Below are 14,292 nucleotides of genomic sequence, written 5' to 3' on the forward strand. Positions count from 1 at the left end.
TACATCAAGAAAATAAACAAAGCTGGATATGGTGGCTCATGTCTGTAATTCCAGCACATGGGAAGATAAGACAAGAGGATTACCTCAAGTTAGAGGCCACCCTGAGCTGCATAGTGAGTTCCTGCTATCCTGGGCTACAGAGAAAGACCCTGTCTCAAAAACAAACAAGAAATAGAAGAAGGGGGAAAAGGAGAGGGGGGAACATTATGAGTACATTCTTTTTTGTTAATATTTTACTTACTACTTTTATATGTATGAGTGTATATGTGCACCCATGTCATGCAATGCCTGTGGAGGTCTGAAGGAGGCATCAGATCCCCTGGAACTGGAGTTACAGACAGTTGTTAGCCATCATGTGGGTGCTGGAAATCAAACCCGGTCCTCTGCAAGAGCATCCAGTGCTCTTAACTGCTGAGTTAAGTACTCACTCCAGCCCCTGTGAGTACGTTCTTATAGCCAAATCTGCTAAACTGGTCAAATAATCAAAAAAAAGTGGATAGAAATATGATAAATGTTCTGGGGGCTAGAGAGAGATGGCTCAGTGGTTAAAAGGACTGACTGCTCTTGCAAAGGACTCGGGTTCATATCCCAGCACCCACATGGCAGCTACAAAACGTCCTTAATTCCAATTACAGGGGATTCTGAAGCCCTCTTCTGACCTTTGTGGGCATTGTACAATATAGGTGCACTCACATACATGCAGGCAGTATACCCCTACACATAAAATAAAAATAAATAAAATATTTAAAAAATAATAATAAAATGTTTAAAGTTCAAAGTTTAAAATAAGACAGAAAAACCTAATTTTCAAATTTGAAAGCCCCACTAACAAGAAGAAACATCCTAACTGTGCAGAATGGATGCTAGCCTTCTTGCTGTCCTGGCCACACTCCAGGATTCCCAGGGACACAGCCAATAGTCTACCTTTATCAACCCTAGTGGTCTATGAAGTACACCACTCAATAAACGGCAATAAACTCTAAAGGCCAAGGAGAAGAACAGTTCTAAGGAGGGCTGATCCCCTAGTTCTGCAGACCACATGGAAGGTGCAAAGACTTCTGTAGCCCTCATCCTTCAGTACTAGGAACTACTGGAGTAGCAGTAGGCTAGTCAGTCCACATTTCTCAAGAGGGCATGAGAGATCTGTACAAAGCTGAGTATTTGCAACTATACAGTCATTTCATGAGGAAGCCTTTCAAAAGTGTGTGTTTACATTACATAATATCTAACATCAGTAAAGGGTAGAGATAACTGTATTTCACAGTGAACAGTCTAAATAATAGTATGCAATATTATATCAATAACTATAAATTAATACAAATGTTGATATGGTACCAACATCTTTTAATTAAAACTGTATTCTGCACCTAGATCTTATACAAGCAATCTTAAATAGTCCTTGTAGAATTTTAAACACTTTAAATAAAGAAATAAAATTCAGGGTTGGAGCGATGGCCCAGCAGTTAAGAGCACTGGCTGCTTTTCACAGAGGACTTGGGTTCAGTTCCCAGCACCCACAGGGTGGTTAACAACCATCTGTAATTCCAGTTCCAGGGGATCCAATGCCCTCTTCTGACCTCCTTAGGCACTGCAAGCATGGGTGCACTTACATACATGCAGGCAATACACTCATACACATAAAGCAAAAATAATACATATAATATTTTTAAAGGAAATAAAATTCATATTCCTAATTAGTAAATTTTGTATGCAATTTACACATTAAAGCCAAGATGGCAAAGACAGACTCTCTACCCTCAAAACAACTTTTTATGGGGGGTGAGGGATATCGTGACAAGGTTTTCCTGTAGCCCCAGCTGGCCTTGATCTTACAGAGATCCCCCTGCCTCCACCTCTGAGTATTGGGACTAAAGGCATGAAGGACTAAAGGCATGAACCACCACACCCAGTTCAAAACAGCCTTTAATCTTGATCAATAAACATTTGTAAAGGTCAACACTGAAAATCACATGGGTTTTCTATCTCAAAAGTTAACTGGAGTTGGGGGGGGCACATCTGGAGAGATGGCTCAGCAGTTAAGAATACCCACTGTTCTTGCAGAAGACCCAGGTTTGAATCCCAGCACCCACATGGCAGCTAACAACTAACTGTCCATAACTCTAGTTCCAGGAGATCTGACGGCTTCTGTCATCTGCAGGCATTGTACAACATGGGTGCACTTACAAACCTGTAGGCAATACATGCATACACATAAAAATAAAAAAGAAAATGAAAAAACTATGGAAGCATGACAGAATGAGCAGATGAGGTGCACAGGGAGTCACCTAGGTATATTAACAAGCTCCAATCTCTATGGCCCTTCCCATTTCATGGGACTGCCTTACAGAGACCAGCCAACAAGCCTCTACTCTGTCAAGAAAACCTAAAAGAACAGTTGAAAAAAAGTGAGACAAGCAAGTATGTTGTGTGCTAGATGAGGACAATTAGCAAATGAGCAAATGGAGATTAGAAAGCTCAGAAAAGAGACACACGCACAGCAATTATTAGCAAAATGTCACAAGGCAATAAATAAGAAGTCAGTTTGACCCATGGTGGAAAATGAACTGCGTATCTACAGCAAAGAAATGGCTCTTCCTCACATATTCAAATATTGCCTCAAGGTATATCAAGGAACTGTGTGAATGCTATAAAACTTCAGAAAAAAAAATGTGGAATAAACCCTGGTGACTTGGTTTACTCTTCCACAATGATTTCTTAGAGCACAAAAGGCATGAGCCATAAAAGAAAACAACTCATAAATTAGACTACAGCTAAATGTTTTACTAGCTGCTCTTACTTTAATATACTGTTAGGAAAGTGGAAAAAGCAAGACAGACTAGGTACAAAAACATGTAGAACATTCACAATTAGACTTGTAGCCAGAACATTTAAAGTGCTCTTACAACTCAGTGAGAAGACAATGGCCTGAACTTATAAGTAAGCAAAAGACATAAACATGCATTTCACAAAAGGAAATACACACGAGTTAAGAGGCTCAATCTCATTATTGACCTAGTAAAAGCAAACTAAAACTACTAGTAAACACCACCTCAAACCCTCTGGAACCACTGAAGTTATGAAGACCAATTCCAACAAACAATGGCAAGAACAGGGAAGATCTATAAGCGCTGATATGGATAAAATGGGACCTGTGCTTTGAAACTGTTTAGTATTTTCCTAAAGAGCTGACTACATCATACATGACTCAACCATGCTACCCCTGAATAGTCAAGCGACACCTATGCAATTGAGGTTGCATGCAGGCATTCACAGCAGCTTCTTTTCTGACAGCCTGTGGTGGTTTGAATTAGAATGTCCCCCATAGGATCCAAGTATTTGGACATTTTTTTGTCCCCAGTTGGTGGTGCTGTTTTAGGAGGTCTTAAAAGGTGTGGCTATGCTGGGTGCAGGCTTAGAGAGTTCTTAAGCCTTGTGGGATCTCCAGTCACTCTCTTGCTTCCTGTGCCTACTTGAAGATGTGAGAGCTTAGCTTCCACTCCTCTTCCATCCACTTCTGCCTCCATGCCACCCTGCCATAATGGACTCCTGCCCCTTTAGAACTGTAAGCTAAATAAACTCTTTGTTTTATAAATTCCCTTGGTCATGATGTTTCTATCACAGCTAACAGAAAGTGACTAATACACAGCCTAACCCACCAGAGACCAGAATCCATCAAGGAGAGAAGGAAGAACAAGCCATAGCATACCACACAACTGGAACACTTCTCAGCAAGAACGAAATCAAAGTGTTACGGACACAAAAAACTGAAGAATGCTACAATTACTTCAAAGAAATTAAAAGGGGGAAAAAAGTCCACACTAAACAATTCTACTCAAACAGAATTCTACAAAATGGTACCCCCATCAGCAGAACAGAGCTGCCTGGGATCAAGGAGATGGTCACTGGGTATGGGAAGGTTCTCCAAGGCAGCAGAGCCAGGCAAGACCTAGAAGTTGAGGACACTGGTGATACTATCCTGGTGAAGGTTCTGTGGCTATATATTAGCTTATATAACTATACTTTGCATTTCAATGCATGCCAAGCACAACTCAACAAAGCTTTACAATGAACTTGGCACATTAACCCTTTGCCTTTCTAACGTGAAGTACATTTTCCAGCATTCATTTTAACAAACTACTACCAGAGCAATGGCCACTGACCCAAGGCCTATGAATGAGGCACAGACTACTGAGGCAGCCAGGGGAAACATAGAATTCCTCTTTCCACATAGTGCTGAGAAATGCCCACCCAGGCCCTAGGTCACTAGTTGCCTCATTCGGGTGACAAATGATCCACCTTGGTTCAGTGTTTGGTAATGAAGTCAGGGTCAACTAGGTTCACTAGAAAGAATGTTTGAGGATCACCCAAGTTTCTCTGATGAAGTAATTTCAAACTTTTTTTTTTAATAGCAGACCCTCTTTTCAAGTGGCATGGAACACCAGCCCCAGGCCAGTCTCCTGCCGAGATACCCCATACTTCCTGCAGGGGCCCCAGCTCTACCGTGCTCACCAAGCAAGCTGCTTGGCTTCTTTCTACTTCTCCGCCTCCTTTTCCGAGCAGGCTTGATCCAGGGGCTATCAGTCTTCCCTCTCCTCTTCAGGAATTTCTTCTTGATACTGGATTCAGAACTCTGGAGGACCAAAGGGCATGTACATCAGAGGCAAAGAACGGGGAACTCTTGAGAGCAAAAAGGACTAGGAGTTGTTTGCCTCCAAAATAAAATACTTGCTATATCTTGATTCTTCCTCTAAGATTCCCTTCACTTTTAGACATATTTCTGGGTTACATTCTAAAGATACCCATGCTGTTCCCTAAATATCTATCTCAGACCTTTTAGAGGCAAAAGAGACAAGAAAATTAAAATTGAATCCTGAGTTTCGCACAAAAGAAAAGAATGAATTAGAAATTTCTACTAAGGATTAAGTAAATAAGCTCAAAAAAAAGTCTACTTTTCATCATACATATGCCTCATTTTGCTCAGGAAAGGAACAAACACTGCTCAATGTACCTCAGAATCCACATGAAAAGAACGTACTTCATGGAGAACAGGAAAGAGCTGTAATCAAGTTATAACAATGCAAGATGTTGTGTATCTGTTCCTATGACGCAGATGGAGAAAGGGCATCTAACTACCACAAATCACAGCTGATGAACAGCACCAATTCTAGTGCTGGGGACACTGGAAAGGAACAGGTCATGCTATAAAAGCATAAGGGTCTCTCAATCCTACTTCTCAAGGGCATGGCATGGCACGGCATAGCACAGCACAGTAGAACGCAGTGCAGTGCAGCGCAGCACAGCACAGCACAGCACAGCAGCCATTCCAATATACTATAGCATGCCCTGCCACAGCTACTTACAAAGCCCTGAATTAGGTACCTGGATCTGTGGCAGGCACCCCAGCACACATGGTGCTGAGGAACCATCTTCAGCACACACTCAGGCTATCCAGATTCCTTCCTATAAACAACCTCTCACTTTACCCTGCACTTCCACATAGAAAAAATTCTGCAAGAACTTCTGGAAGCACACTGCAAAGCAAAATCTTCCACTGTCAGAAGTGGATACAATACCCCAGAAAATAACGCTTCCTCACCAAACCCAAGGATCCCTTATGTGTTTTCCTCTCCTTCACCACAGCAGCCTGACACTAGGGGCCACTTTCTCCCTCTTTAGTTGTTGGTTCAATACTTTCCCCCAACAGCAAAGAAACTTCCTCCTCAAGCTCACAAGATTCTCACCCCCTGTATGTGGGGTGTTCCTGAACCTCCATTACAGAGACTCCCCCATTTCCAACCTCCTTGGCTCCCACAGATCTTCAGGCTTTGCCTCTGTCAGCTACCTCCCAAGCAAAGGAGACTTCAACATAGGCAGAGCAGGACTGCCCTCCATTCCACTTCAACGCACTCAAATTTAGCACTTCTTTCTCTTTCAGTAGCCAGTGCAGCAGAACCTACCACTTACCACTTGTATCAGCAACCAGAATATGGAACCACACTCTTTCCTCAGAACCAAGGAGCCCTAGGCCAGGCCTGATTTGCTGTTAGATCCTAACACCTAGATCACTATACCAGTTCAGCCTGGCCCTGAGCTACAAGTCTGTGTGGCCTCTTTACCACTCTCCCTAGGTAGGATCCTATGACTCTCAGCATACATAGGCGGTCACAGTGGCCTTGTCTGAAGTTTTTCAACTATGGGACCATGAGAATAAACGTTAGATTACCAGGTCAGACTCATCTCCGCCGTCTTCATCCTCTCCTGTGTCAGGTGACTCCTGCTCCTCTTCCGAATCACCATCCATCTGATCAAGCCACGTGGGGTAGAAAACCAGATCAAAACAAAAATCAATTAGATCCTTCAGTGGAAAACAAATAGACCCAAAACAAATGTTTAAAACACAATGGCAGGCATATATGGAAAGGAATCCATTGTCTGCCCCTTGCAGAGATCAAGCTACCTGGCTGGCTCTAGCCAGCGACTAAGCAGAAAACAAGACGAGTTTCCGCTCCTGCTCCCTGCTAAGACACACCATCCCAAATGGATCCACTCCTCCATGGTATAAATAAATTTGACTCAAATTTATTAACTTCACCCTGAAGGTTACTATGTACACAAAGCATGGCAGACATCAGTAAAAAGTGGTAATATATACAGGCAAGTATATTCTCAAGGGCTACAAAATAATACCCAACCAAACCTCCCCCTACCTGCCCAAGAACAGTCCCAGCCCTAGAGTCATCACTGTTGTGCTGGCCTACTACTATCCAGCCACACTGAGCCTACACATAATCCGCTTCCATGTTGGGCATACTTCAGTGAATTAATTTTTTTCTAATTGCAAATACGTTTTGGAATTCCTTCTACATCAGAACAGCAGAGGTATCTTGTTTTTCCTGTTGTATTTAATCTATCTACACTGGCAATGCATAGATAGTGTCCATTTGCCCTACATCCACCCGCTCCTGAAGCAGGGCCATGGTCTCTGGTGTGCTGTGGCCCGACTCCCTGTGGGTTACATTCCATTGCCTCTTTCTGGATTCCCAGGTCACCTGTATGTCTAAAGTGCATAGGATGGCTGCATTCCAGACAACCCAAGGTCCTCCAAGACAGAAAAGCAGATTCAGAGGTGTAACTCCCAAGTCAAAGGGTGCCCCTCTCCGGTGGTGACTCTCACATTCCACTGTACACATGACTCTTGTGTGCCCTTACCAAGCGCTGCTGACTTGTCTCCTATTGTTCTTACAAAATCCCCACAACTGCTCTCAGATCCCCACAGTTGATTAACTTAGAATCGGCACCTCTACAAAAGTTCTGTTAAGAGTTTTAATGGGAACTGTTTTAAGCTTACAGACAAACCTGGAGACAAAACAACATTATCTCCTCATTCACAAAAGTGGCAGGTCTCTTAACAGCTTTCAGCAATTTTCTACTGCTCTTGTCTTCCATCACAGTTCTGCTGAACTTGTTCCTAGGTGCCCTGGGGATGCTAAGAATTACAGCTAACTTTCTAGATATGATGCGTAGTTTGTCTGTCAGATTCCTGATCTTCAAAGATCCACACTGACATTGGCCTTAAAACAACCTGCACACAGTAAGGTCTGGATACTGGACACTGACATCTGGACCTCTGTGTAACTTTCTATTTAATGCTTTCTATGCCTAGGCAGATATGGATCTGCTGGTGATGCTGATGCCACATTCACAGCTTCTATGTCTTGATCAAATGGAAGTTAATTTGGTTCAATAGTTGTAATAATTTTTCAGCAGATTTTCCCAGATTTTTGGATGGATGTTTATATTCTCAGCAAACTCTTCTCCTCTGTCCTTTTAAATATTAATGTGTCTTTCTGGCTTTTCTCTTATACCATCACAGAACAGTCAAACTTGTTACCCTCATGCTAGAAATTTTTAAAAAAGCAGCAATCTCACCCTCATTTTATAACTGATAATAGAAATGCTTCTGATTTTCACCATCTATATTGTGGGACTCTGAACCTTCATCAGTTTTATTTAATTTTAAGTTTTCTCTTAATTCATTAAGCTTAAAAAAAAAATTTAATGTGTATGAGTGTTTAAAAACATGGAATGTAGTTGGGCATGGTGGCACACGCCTTTGGTCCCAGTACTTGGAAGGCAGAGGCAGGTGGATCTCTATGAGTTCAGGGCCAGCCTGGTCTACATAGTGAGTTCCAGGCCAGCTGGGGCTACAGTGAAACTCTGTCTCAAAAATACAAATAAATAAATAATAAATAAATAAATACTGCTTTGCAAATTTGCTATTATCCTTTGTACAGGGGCCATGCTAATCTTCTCTGTATGGTTCTAATTTTGGTATATGTGGGGCTTAATGTGAGCACTCATCAGACTTTTTATTATCATTTTTAAATATTTTATTATTTTTATTTTTATGTGTATGAGTGTATTGCCTGCATGTATGTGAGCGCACCCATGTTGTGCAATCCCACAGAGATCAGAAGGCGTCGAATTCCCCCGGAACTGGAGTTAAGGACGGTTCATAACTGCCATGTGGGTGCTAGAAATCTAACCCGGGTCTTCTGCAAGAGCAGTCAGTGCTCTTAAGCACTGAGCCATTTCTCCAGCCCCTATTATTATTATTTTAAACAACACTGAAGAATGTAGCTATCAATTACAGAAGGCAAAATTAACAACACAGTTAAGTCCAACTTCAATAAAGGAATTAACAACACAGTTAAGTCCAACTCCAGTAAAGGGACTGCACAAGATAGCACAGTCACTGTAAAAGGTGCTGTTTGACAGTTACACATATAACAGGTTTAAGGAAGAAAGCCTAAGCTGAAATTGCAAGGAAAAGGGAGAGTGAAGGGTAAAAACTGGCAAAGAGTACATAGGCAGGAAGGAAATGGCACGTGATGCAGCTAAAAGGGCAGAGGGCAGGAGATTCAAAGCTGCCCGATCTAGGTGACAGCCAGTATCTGAGAATCCTAGGCCAGATGGAAACAACTCAACAGGTTCAGCTTCTAGCTAAGAGGCAAAGGCCTAGCTCTTCCCTAACCAATACTCAGAAAGGCAGTTGTGCCCAACTGTCAGTGTCTCAATTAGCTTCTGATCCACATAGCTAGACAAAGACACCAAGCTTTCCATAAAAAAGCAAACCACAGGAAACACAATACTGTGCTGACTATGTACACAAGTCTCATTTCTAGATCGAAGAATGACAAAATGACAAGCAACTTAATACCAAATAGATGAATGGTTGAGACTTGATCAGGTACTTCACAAAATAAGCACTCAAAACAGTACTCCATCTTCCAGAAATCAGGGAAATGTAAATTAAAACTATAATACACTAGCATACTGCACTCATTGGGTAGGGCTATGGTAAGCCTGGCAAGCTTGGCAAGTCAGCACAGGAAACAGTGCTCAGAAGCAGCTAGCAGAAATGTAAACTGGTACAACCCTCTGCAAACCTGTCTGGCAGTGTCTTTAGATTAATGGTCACAATTACCTACCCCCAGTATACACCAAGGAATCACCTATGCATAGAAGGCTGGTGGCACTGTCACTTCAGATAAGCCCTAACTAGAAAAAACCTAAATGCTCATAGTACAGAATAAACACCCAAATGGGGATAGAGTCCCACAAAGGATCATTATATCATAGTGGTTCTCAAGCTCATAAAGAATTACTGCAAACAATAAAGAGCTTCTGCTAATTTACCTACTAACATTTATTTCAAAAGAATTTTAGGGTGAGAACACTTAAACTACAAGACAGTTAACTAGGTACCAATGCAAGACAGCAACACAGCTTAACTCTCCCAAAGGACAGCAAGAGGCAGACAGTATCATAGCACATTATAATGACAGTGCTGATCTTATAGATCTCTTCAGACAAATTCATAGATCTACAGTCTACCTGGATTCTACAAAAATAAAGGAGACCTTGTCTCAAAAAGACCAAAAATAAAATAAAACTCCAAACAAAGGAAGTAAAATAAGCCATCAAACAAAAAAGGACACATTCTATGTGATTCCATTTATGTAAGACCAAAACCAAACAATTCTAGTATTAGTACTCAGACAAGGGGTACTTCTCAGGGTAAATGCAGAGGACAGGGGAGGGTGGACTTGAAAAGTGCTGATAAATACCACACTGATCAGGTTTGGGTCACAGAAGGGCATCAGCCCTTAATTTTCAATGAGCTATGTACCTGTATATTGTACTATAGTGTGTTTCTCTGCAGCCTTTTGGCTAAGATCAAAAATAAAATAGTGCCTCCAAATTCAAAGAACATAAACTTTATAAAATGTAACTTTGGTTATAAGATGGGATCCTGGAGCCGGGCGTGGTGGCACATGCCTTTAGTCCCAGCACTTGGGAGGCAGAGGCAGGCGGATCTCTTTTGTGAGTTCGAGGCCAGCCTGGTCTCCACAGTGAATCCAGACCAGCTGCGGTTACAGGGAGACCCTGTCTCAAAAAAGAAAAAAAAAGACGGGATCCTGGAATGTTATACTGGATGGTCTCGAACTCCTGGGCTCAAGTGACCCTTCCTGCCTCACTTCCTCAAGTAGCTGGGGCTATAGGTACATGATACCATGCCTGACTTAAAATGTTTAATGAATAGAGCTCTCCTGATCATTACCATTTTAGCACATAGCTGTATTTGGCTAGGGTTAGGATTTTAAATGAATGTAGCCTAAAAATGAGCAACAATTACTTTTTTCTGTCTCTATTATTCAAAATAGTTTATGTAACAAAATCACTGCTGACTCAGTGAGACTTGATCCAGCCATCTTATTCTGTTTCCAGTGATCAAGTTTCCTTCTTGGTTTGCATTTTCTTTCTTCTTTTATTGGCTCAACAGTTATTTAATTTTTACAAATGTTAAATAAAAAGCAAGAAGGAAATTTCACCAATGCCTAGCAGTGCTCAGGACACTACCTCTCAGGTTCTGTAGTCAACTTCATGATTCCCTTCCCTTGTGTCACCACCTGGGGAAGGACAGACCCACCTTTGTAGTACGATCAGTCTCGGACATGCTCTCTTTAGAAGTCCTGCTGTCCTCGGTGGGAAATGCAGCAGCCTGCTCAACTCCATGGTCCTCGTCCTCCTCAAGCTCATCCGAGTCATCATCTTCTGAGTCCATCTCCAAGCTCTCCCCGTTCACATGCAGGGTACTGTCACCCAAGGCCTTCTCGCCCTGGAACACGGCAGTGCACAGCTCTCAGAAGGACCACTGCCTAGTATCAAAAACTTACTAACTTGCTGTGAGCTCAAACAGAGGGAAACACAAATGTCTGCCAGTGCTAGGGTACAACAAAGTCTATTGTCTACAAGAGTCCTGCAGGAAGAGTCCTCCCAGGACTACTGCTGGGGGGCGGAGGGGAGCTCAAGAGCTCTGATGCCTTCCACAGGGATCCAGGTCATCCAAATTACTGATAACCTCAACAGAATGTTTTTTTGGCCAAAAAGCCTCTGGAACCAGAAACGCATTTCCAAGAACATATGGCAAACAACTCTCACGTCCCTCTTACCTTGGGGCCCACAGTGGAATGAGTTATGCTCTTAAACATTTCGATCACCGTCCTCTGCTTTAATACTTTGGTCTTTTTCTTGGGAACCAGGCTATAGGTTCCCATTCTTCGTTTTTTCTTCCGAGATACTGCAGCTGCTAAAACAAAAGGCAAGCAAGCTAAAAAAAAAAAAAAGTCAAAAGGGGACAAGAAAGGGAAAGAAATACCATTCAAATGTTTTTAGAGGCAGAAGGGAGGTTATAAAATCTGATCACCAAAATCATCTACAAACTCAACTAAATTAGACATACTTTTATGGGCATCTACCCAAGGATGACAGGCCTCCCTTACTTGGCACAAATTGTAGAGAAAGTTAAAATACTTCCAAGACCATGTTTCATTAGAAATAAACTAAGTAAACATCCTTCTAGGCAAAAAAATCAAAAACCTCGAAAAAAACAAGGTCTTGAGATCCTCCTACTCACAAGTCTCCATGGCCTCAAATACAAGAAGCCCCGCACTGAGAAATCCTCCTTCTCCAATATACACTTGAAAGGAACATGTGTACATCAGGAAGAATCTGGGTTGAGAAGGAAGATCTTCTATCACAGAGTGAGCCCAGCTAGTCCTAGAATGTGGAGATCTCGCTCCTAGGTGGAGTAGATACCTGGCTTCTCTGTATGCCATTTTCTGGGGCCCTTTCCCCAATCACCCAATCATTAAGGAGAAAGAAGACCCCTGAAATGTTGTTCAGCCCACTTTAACAGACAATTCTAGGGGTTTGAGGCAGCGGTCTTTAAAAAAGAGGCAGCAATGAGAAAATACAGACTGGGGGGGGGGTCTCAGGAACTCCAGACACTTCTGAACAAAGCAACACAAGAATGAAGATTTTACATAAGGAGATGCTCTACAGTATATTTACTTTTTTTTTTAATTAATTTTTTAATTCCAAGGTTAAAGATCTAAAGAACACTGCTTTAGGATAGAGTAATTTTCTAGAGACCTGAGGAGGAAAAATACATCATGTTTTAATGTTTTACTCAACAAAGAAAGGGAAAGTATGAAGAACAGCACAATGGGTAAGACAATGCTTGCAGCACCATCTCCTCAGTCCAGCGCCATACCACAGGGCTGCAGGGAGCCAATCTCTAGTGAATACAAGGGATAACTGCATGTATCTTCTCAACAGTATATTTTCCTAACTTATCACAAGAACCCATGATAACACAACAACAGACCAAGGCATACCACCTGTTCACAGATAAATCTTACAGAGATACCGCCCCACTATCCTTTTATATAGTCTGAGGGTGCTGTCGTAACAAGGAAAATAAGAACATATACCTTTCAGCCTTAAAATCCTGCCTGTCCTTAGAGAATCTGCTGGCTTCCACAGTGGCCTGAATGAGGACAAGGGAGACAAATGCACCTGCTAATTTTATCTTAAGACTGCAGGAGCCCAGCAATCAAGACTTTCTTTTTTTGTGTGTCTTTTTCTTGTATTTTCATCTTTTCGGGGGGGGGGGGGGGGGGGGGGGGGGGGGGGGGAGAGGCTAGCCTAGAGGACCAAACCCAGGGCCTAGCGCTCTGCCACTGAGCTAAATCCCCAACCCCCAATCAAGACTTTCTAATGGTCTTTCTCACTAGGTTAACTAGTTACACATGTGAAACACCATGCTAGAGCAGTACAGACTTAGCATACTATAGACTAGGAAAGAAATGTCTGTTAACTTCAGGAAATACAGGATCTATTGAGCACCTAGACATTTATAAACAGGTAGCTGAGGCAAAAAGGTAAACTGCTGCCATGCTGCAGGAAGGTCTTACAAAATCCAGGTGAAATCTCCTATTCACAGTCAAGGGCTTTCTTCTTCCCTTAGAGACAAGAGTTATGCAATTTGGGAGTCTTTTAAATAGGCCCACTGAAGGGGTACCCCAATTGCCTCACCCTGCATCCCTGTTCAGCATGGAAGCCAGAGCAGTCTGCATCTCGATTCCCTATCTGCAAGTTGCGTAACCTCTTCAGAGGATGGTGTGATAAGAATAGGAGGTAGGAATTGGCTAGGCAGTATAAAAAGACCCCAAAGAAAAGCAGCCAGTTTCTTGGCTAGAAGTCAAAATGTCCTTGGGCCTCTTAGCAACATACTCCGTTCCAAAGGCCAAAAATGTCTAAAGTATTCGGGAGCTTTTATCTAATCCGTAAAAGATTTTAGGGTTACCTCTTCAGGAAGGAATGATAGAGTGGCAAAAAGAAGAAAGAGCACAAGAAGTGATGGGGAGATATGGAAGGAGTTGGAGAAGAGGAAGTGGACATCATGGATTTGATCAAAACACCTTATATGTTTATATGCCTATATGAAATTCTCATTAAAAAAATTTTTAATTAAAAAAAATAATAAAATGTGGAAAAAAAAAAAAAATGCAGGTGAAGGGCTAGGCCCAGAGTCAGATGACTGGGATCCAGGATAGTAAAGACCAGGAAGGGGAAGCCACAGGAAAGCTGACAGTTTAGAAGGGGCTCAAGGGACAGAGCCTGTACACAGAATATTAAAGCAGGCAAAGGCAGGCTGGTCTCTGCAATTTCAAGGTCTGCCTGGGCTACATAGTAAGTTCCAAGCCAGCCAGGGGCTACAAAAACCAAAACCAAGGCCAAGCGTGGTGGCGCACACCTTTAATCTCAGCACTCGGGAGGCAGAGACAGGCAGATCTCTGTGAGTTCAAGGCCAGCCTGGTCTACATAGTGAGTTCCAGGACAGCTGGGACTACAAGGAGACCCTGTCTCAAAAAGACCAAAAAA

General features: G+C 42.3%; 1 protein-coding gene and 1 non-coding gene across 12 annotated transcripts in view; both read right to left on the reverse strand.

Moving 5' to 3' along the window:
- Window positions 1–14,292, reverse strand: part of Ehmt1 (euchromatic histone lysine methyltransferase 1) — a 100,653-nt gene that overhangs the window by 65,260 nt on the left and 21,101 nt on the right. For 7 of the 11 annotated variants that reach the window (XM_029562557.1, XM_029562559.1, XM_029562558.1 and 4 more), the window contains exons 4-7: window positions 11,517–11,674; window positions 10,994–11,182; window positions 6,224–6,301; window positions 4,510–4,630 (exon numbers count right to left, since the gene is read on the reverse strand). In XM_029562557.1, the coding sequence (XP_029418417.1) occupies window positions 4,510–4,630; window positions 6,224–6,301; window positions 10,994–11,182; window positions 11,517–11,674 (546 nt within the window). The remainder of the gene's footprint in view (window positions 1–4,509; window positions 4,631–6,223; window positions 6,302–10,993; window positions 11,183–11,516; window positions 11,675–14,292) is intronic. The other 4 variants (XM_029562560.1, XM_029562562.1, XM_029562556.1 and 1 more) reach the window with 1 other exon arrangement.
- Window positions 8,249–8,357, reverse strand: LOC115070055. The gene has a single exon (XR_003849256.1). It is a non-coding gene; the product is annotated as a U6 spliceosomal RNA (small nuclear RNA).

The sequence above is a fragment of the Nannospalax galili genome, unplaced genomic scaffold (genome assembly GCF_000622305.1).
Source record: "Nannospalax galili isolate Female #2095 unplaced genomic scaffold, S.galili_v1.0 scaffold35, whole genome shotgun sequence".
In the NCBI taxonomy this organism is placed as follows: Eukaryota; Metazoa; Chordata; class Mammalia; order Rodentia; family Spalacidae; genus Nannospalax; species Nannospalax galili.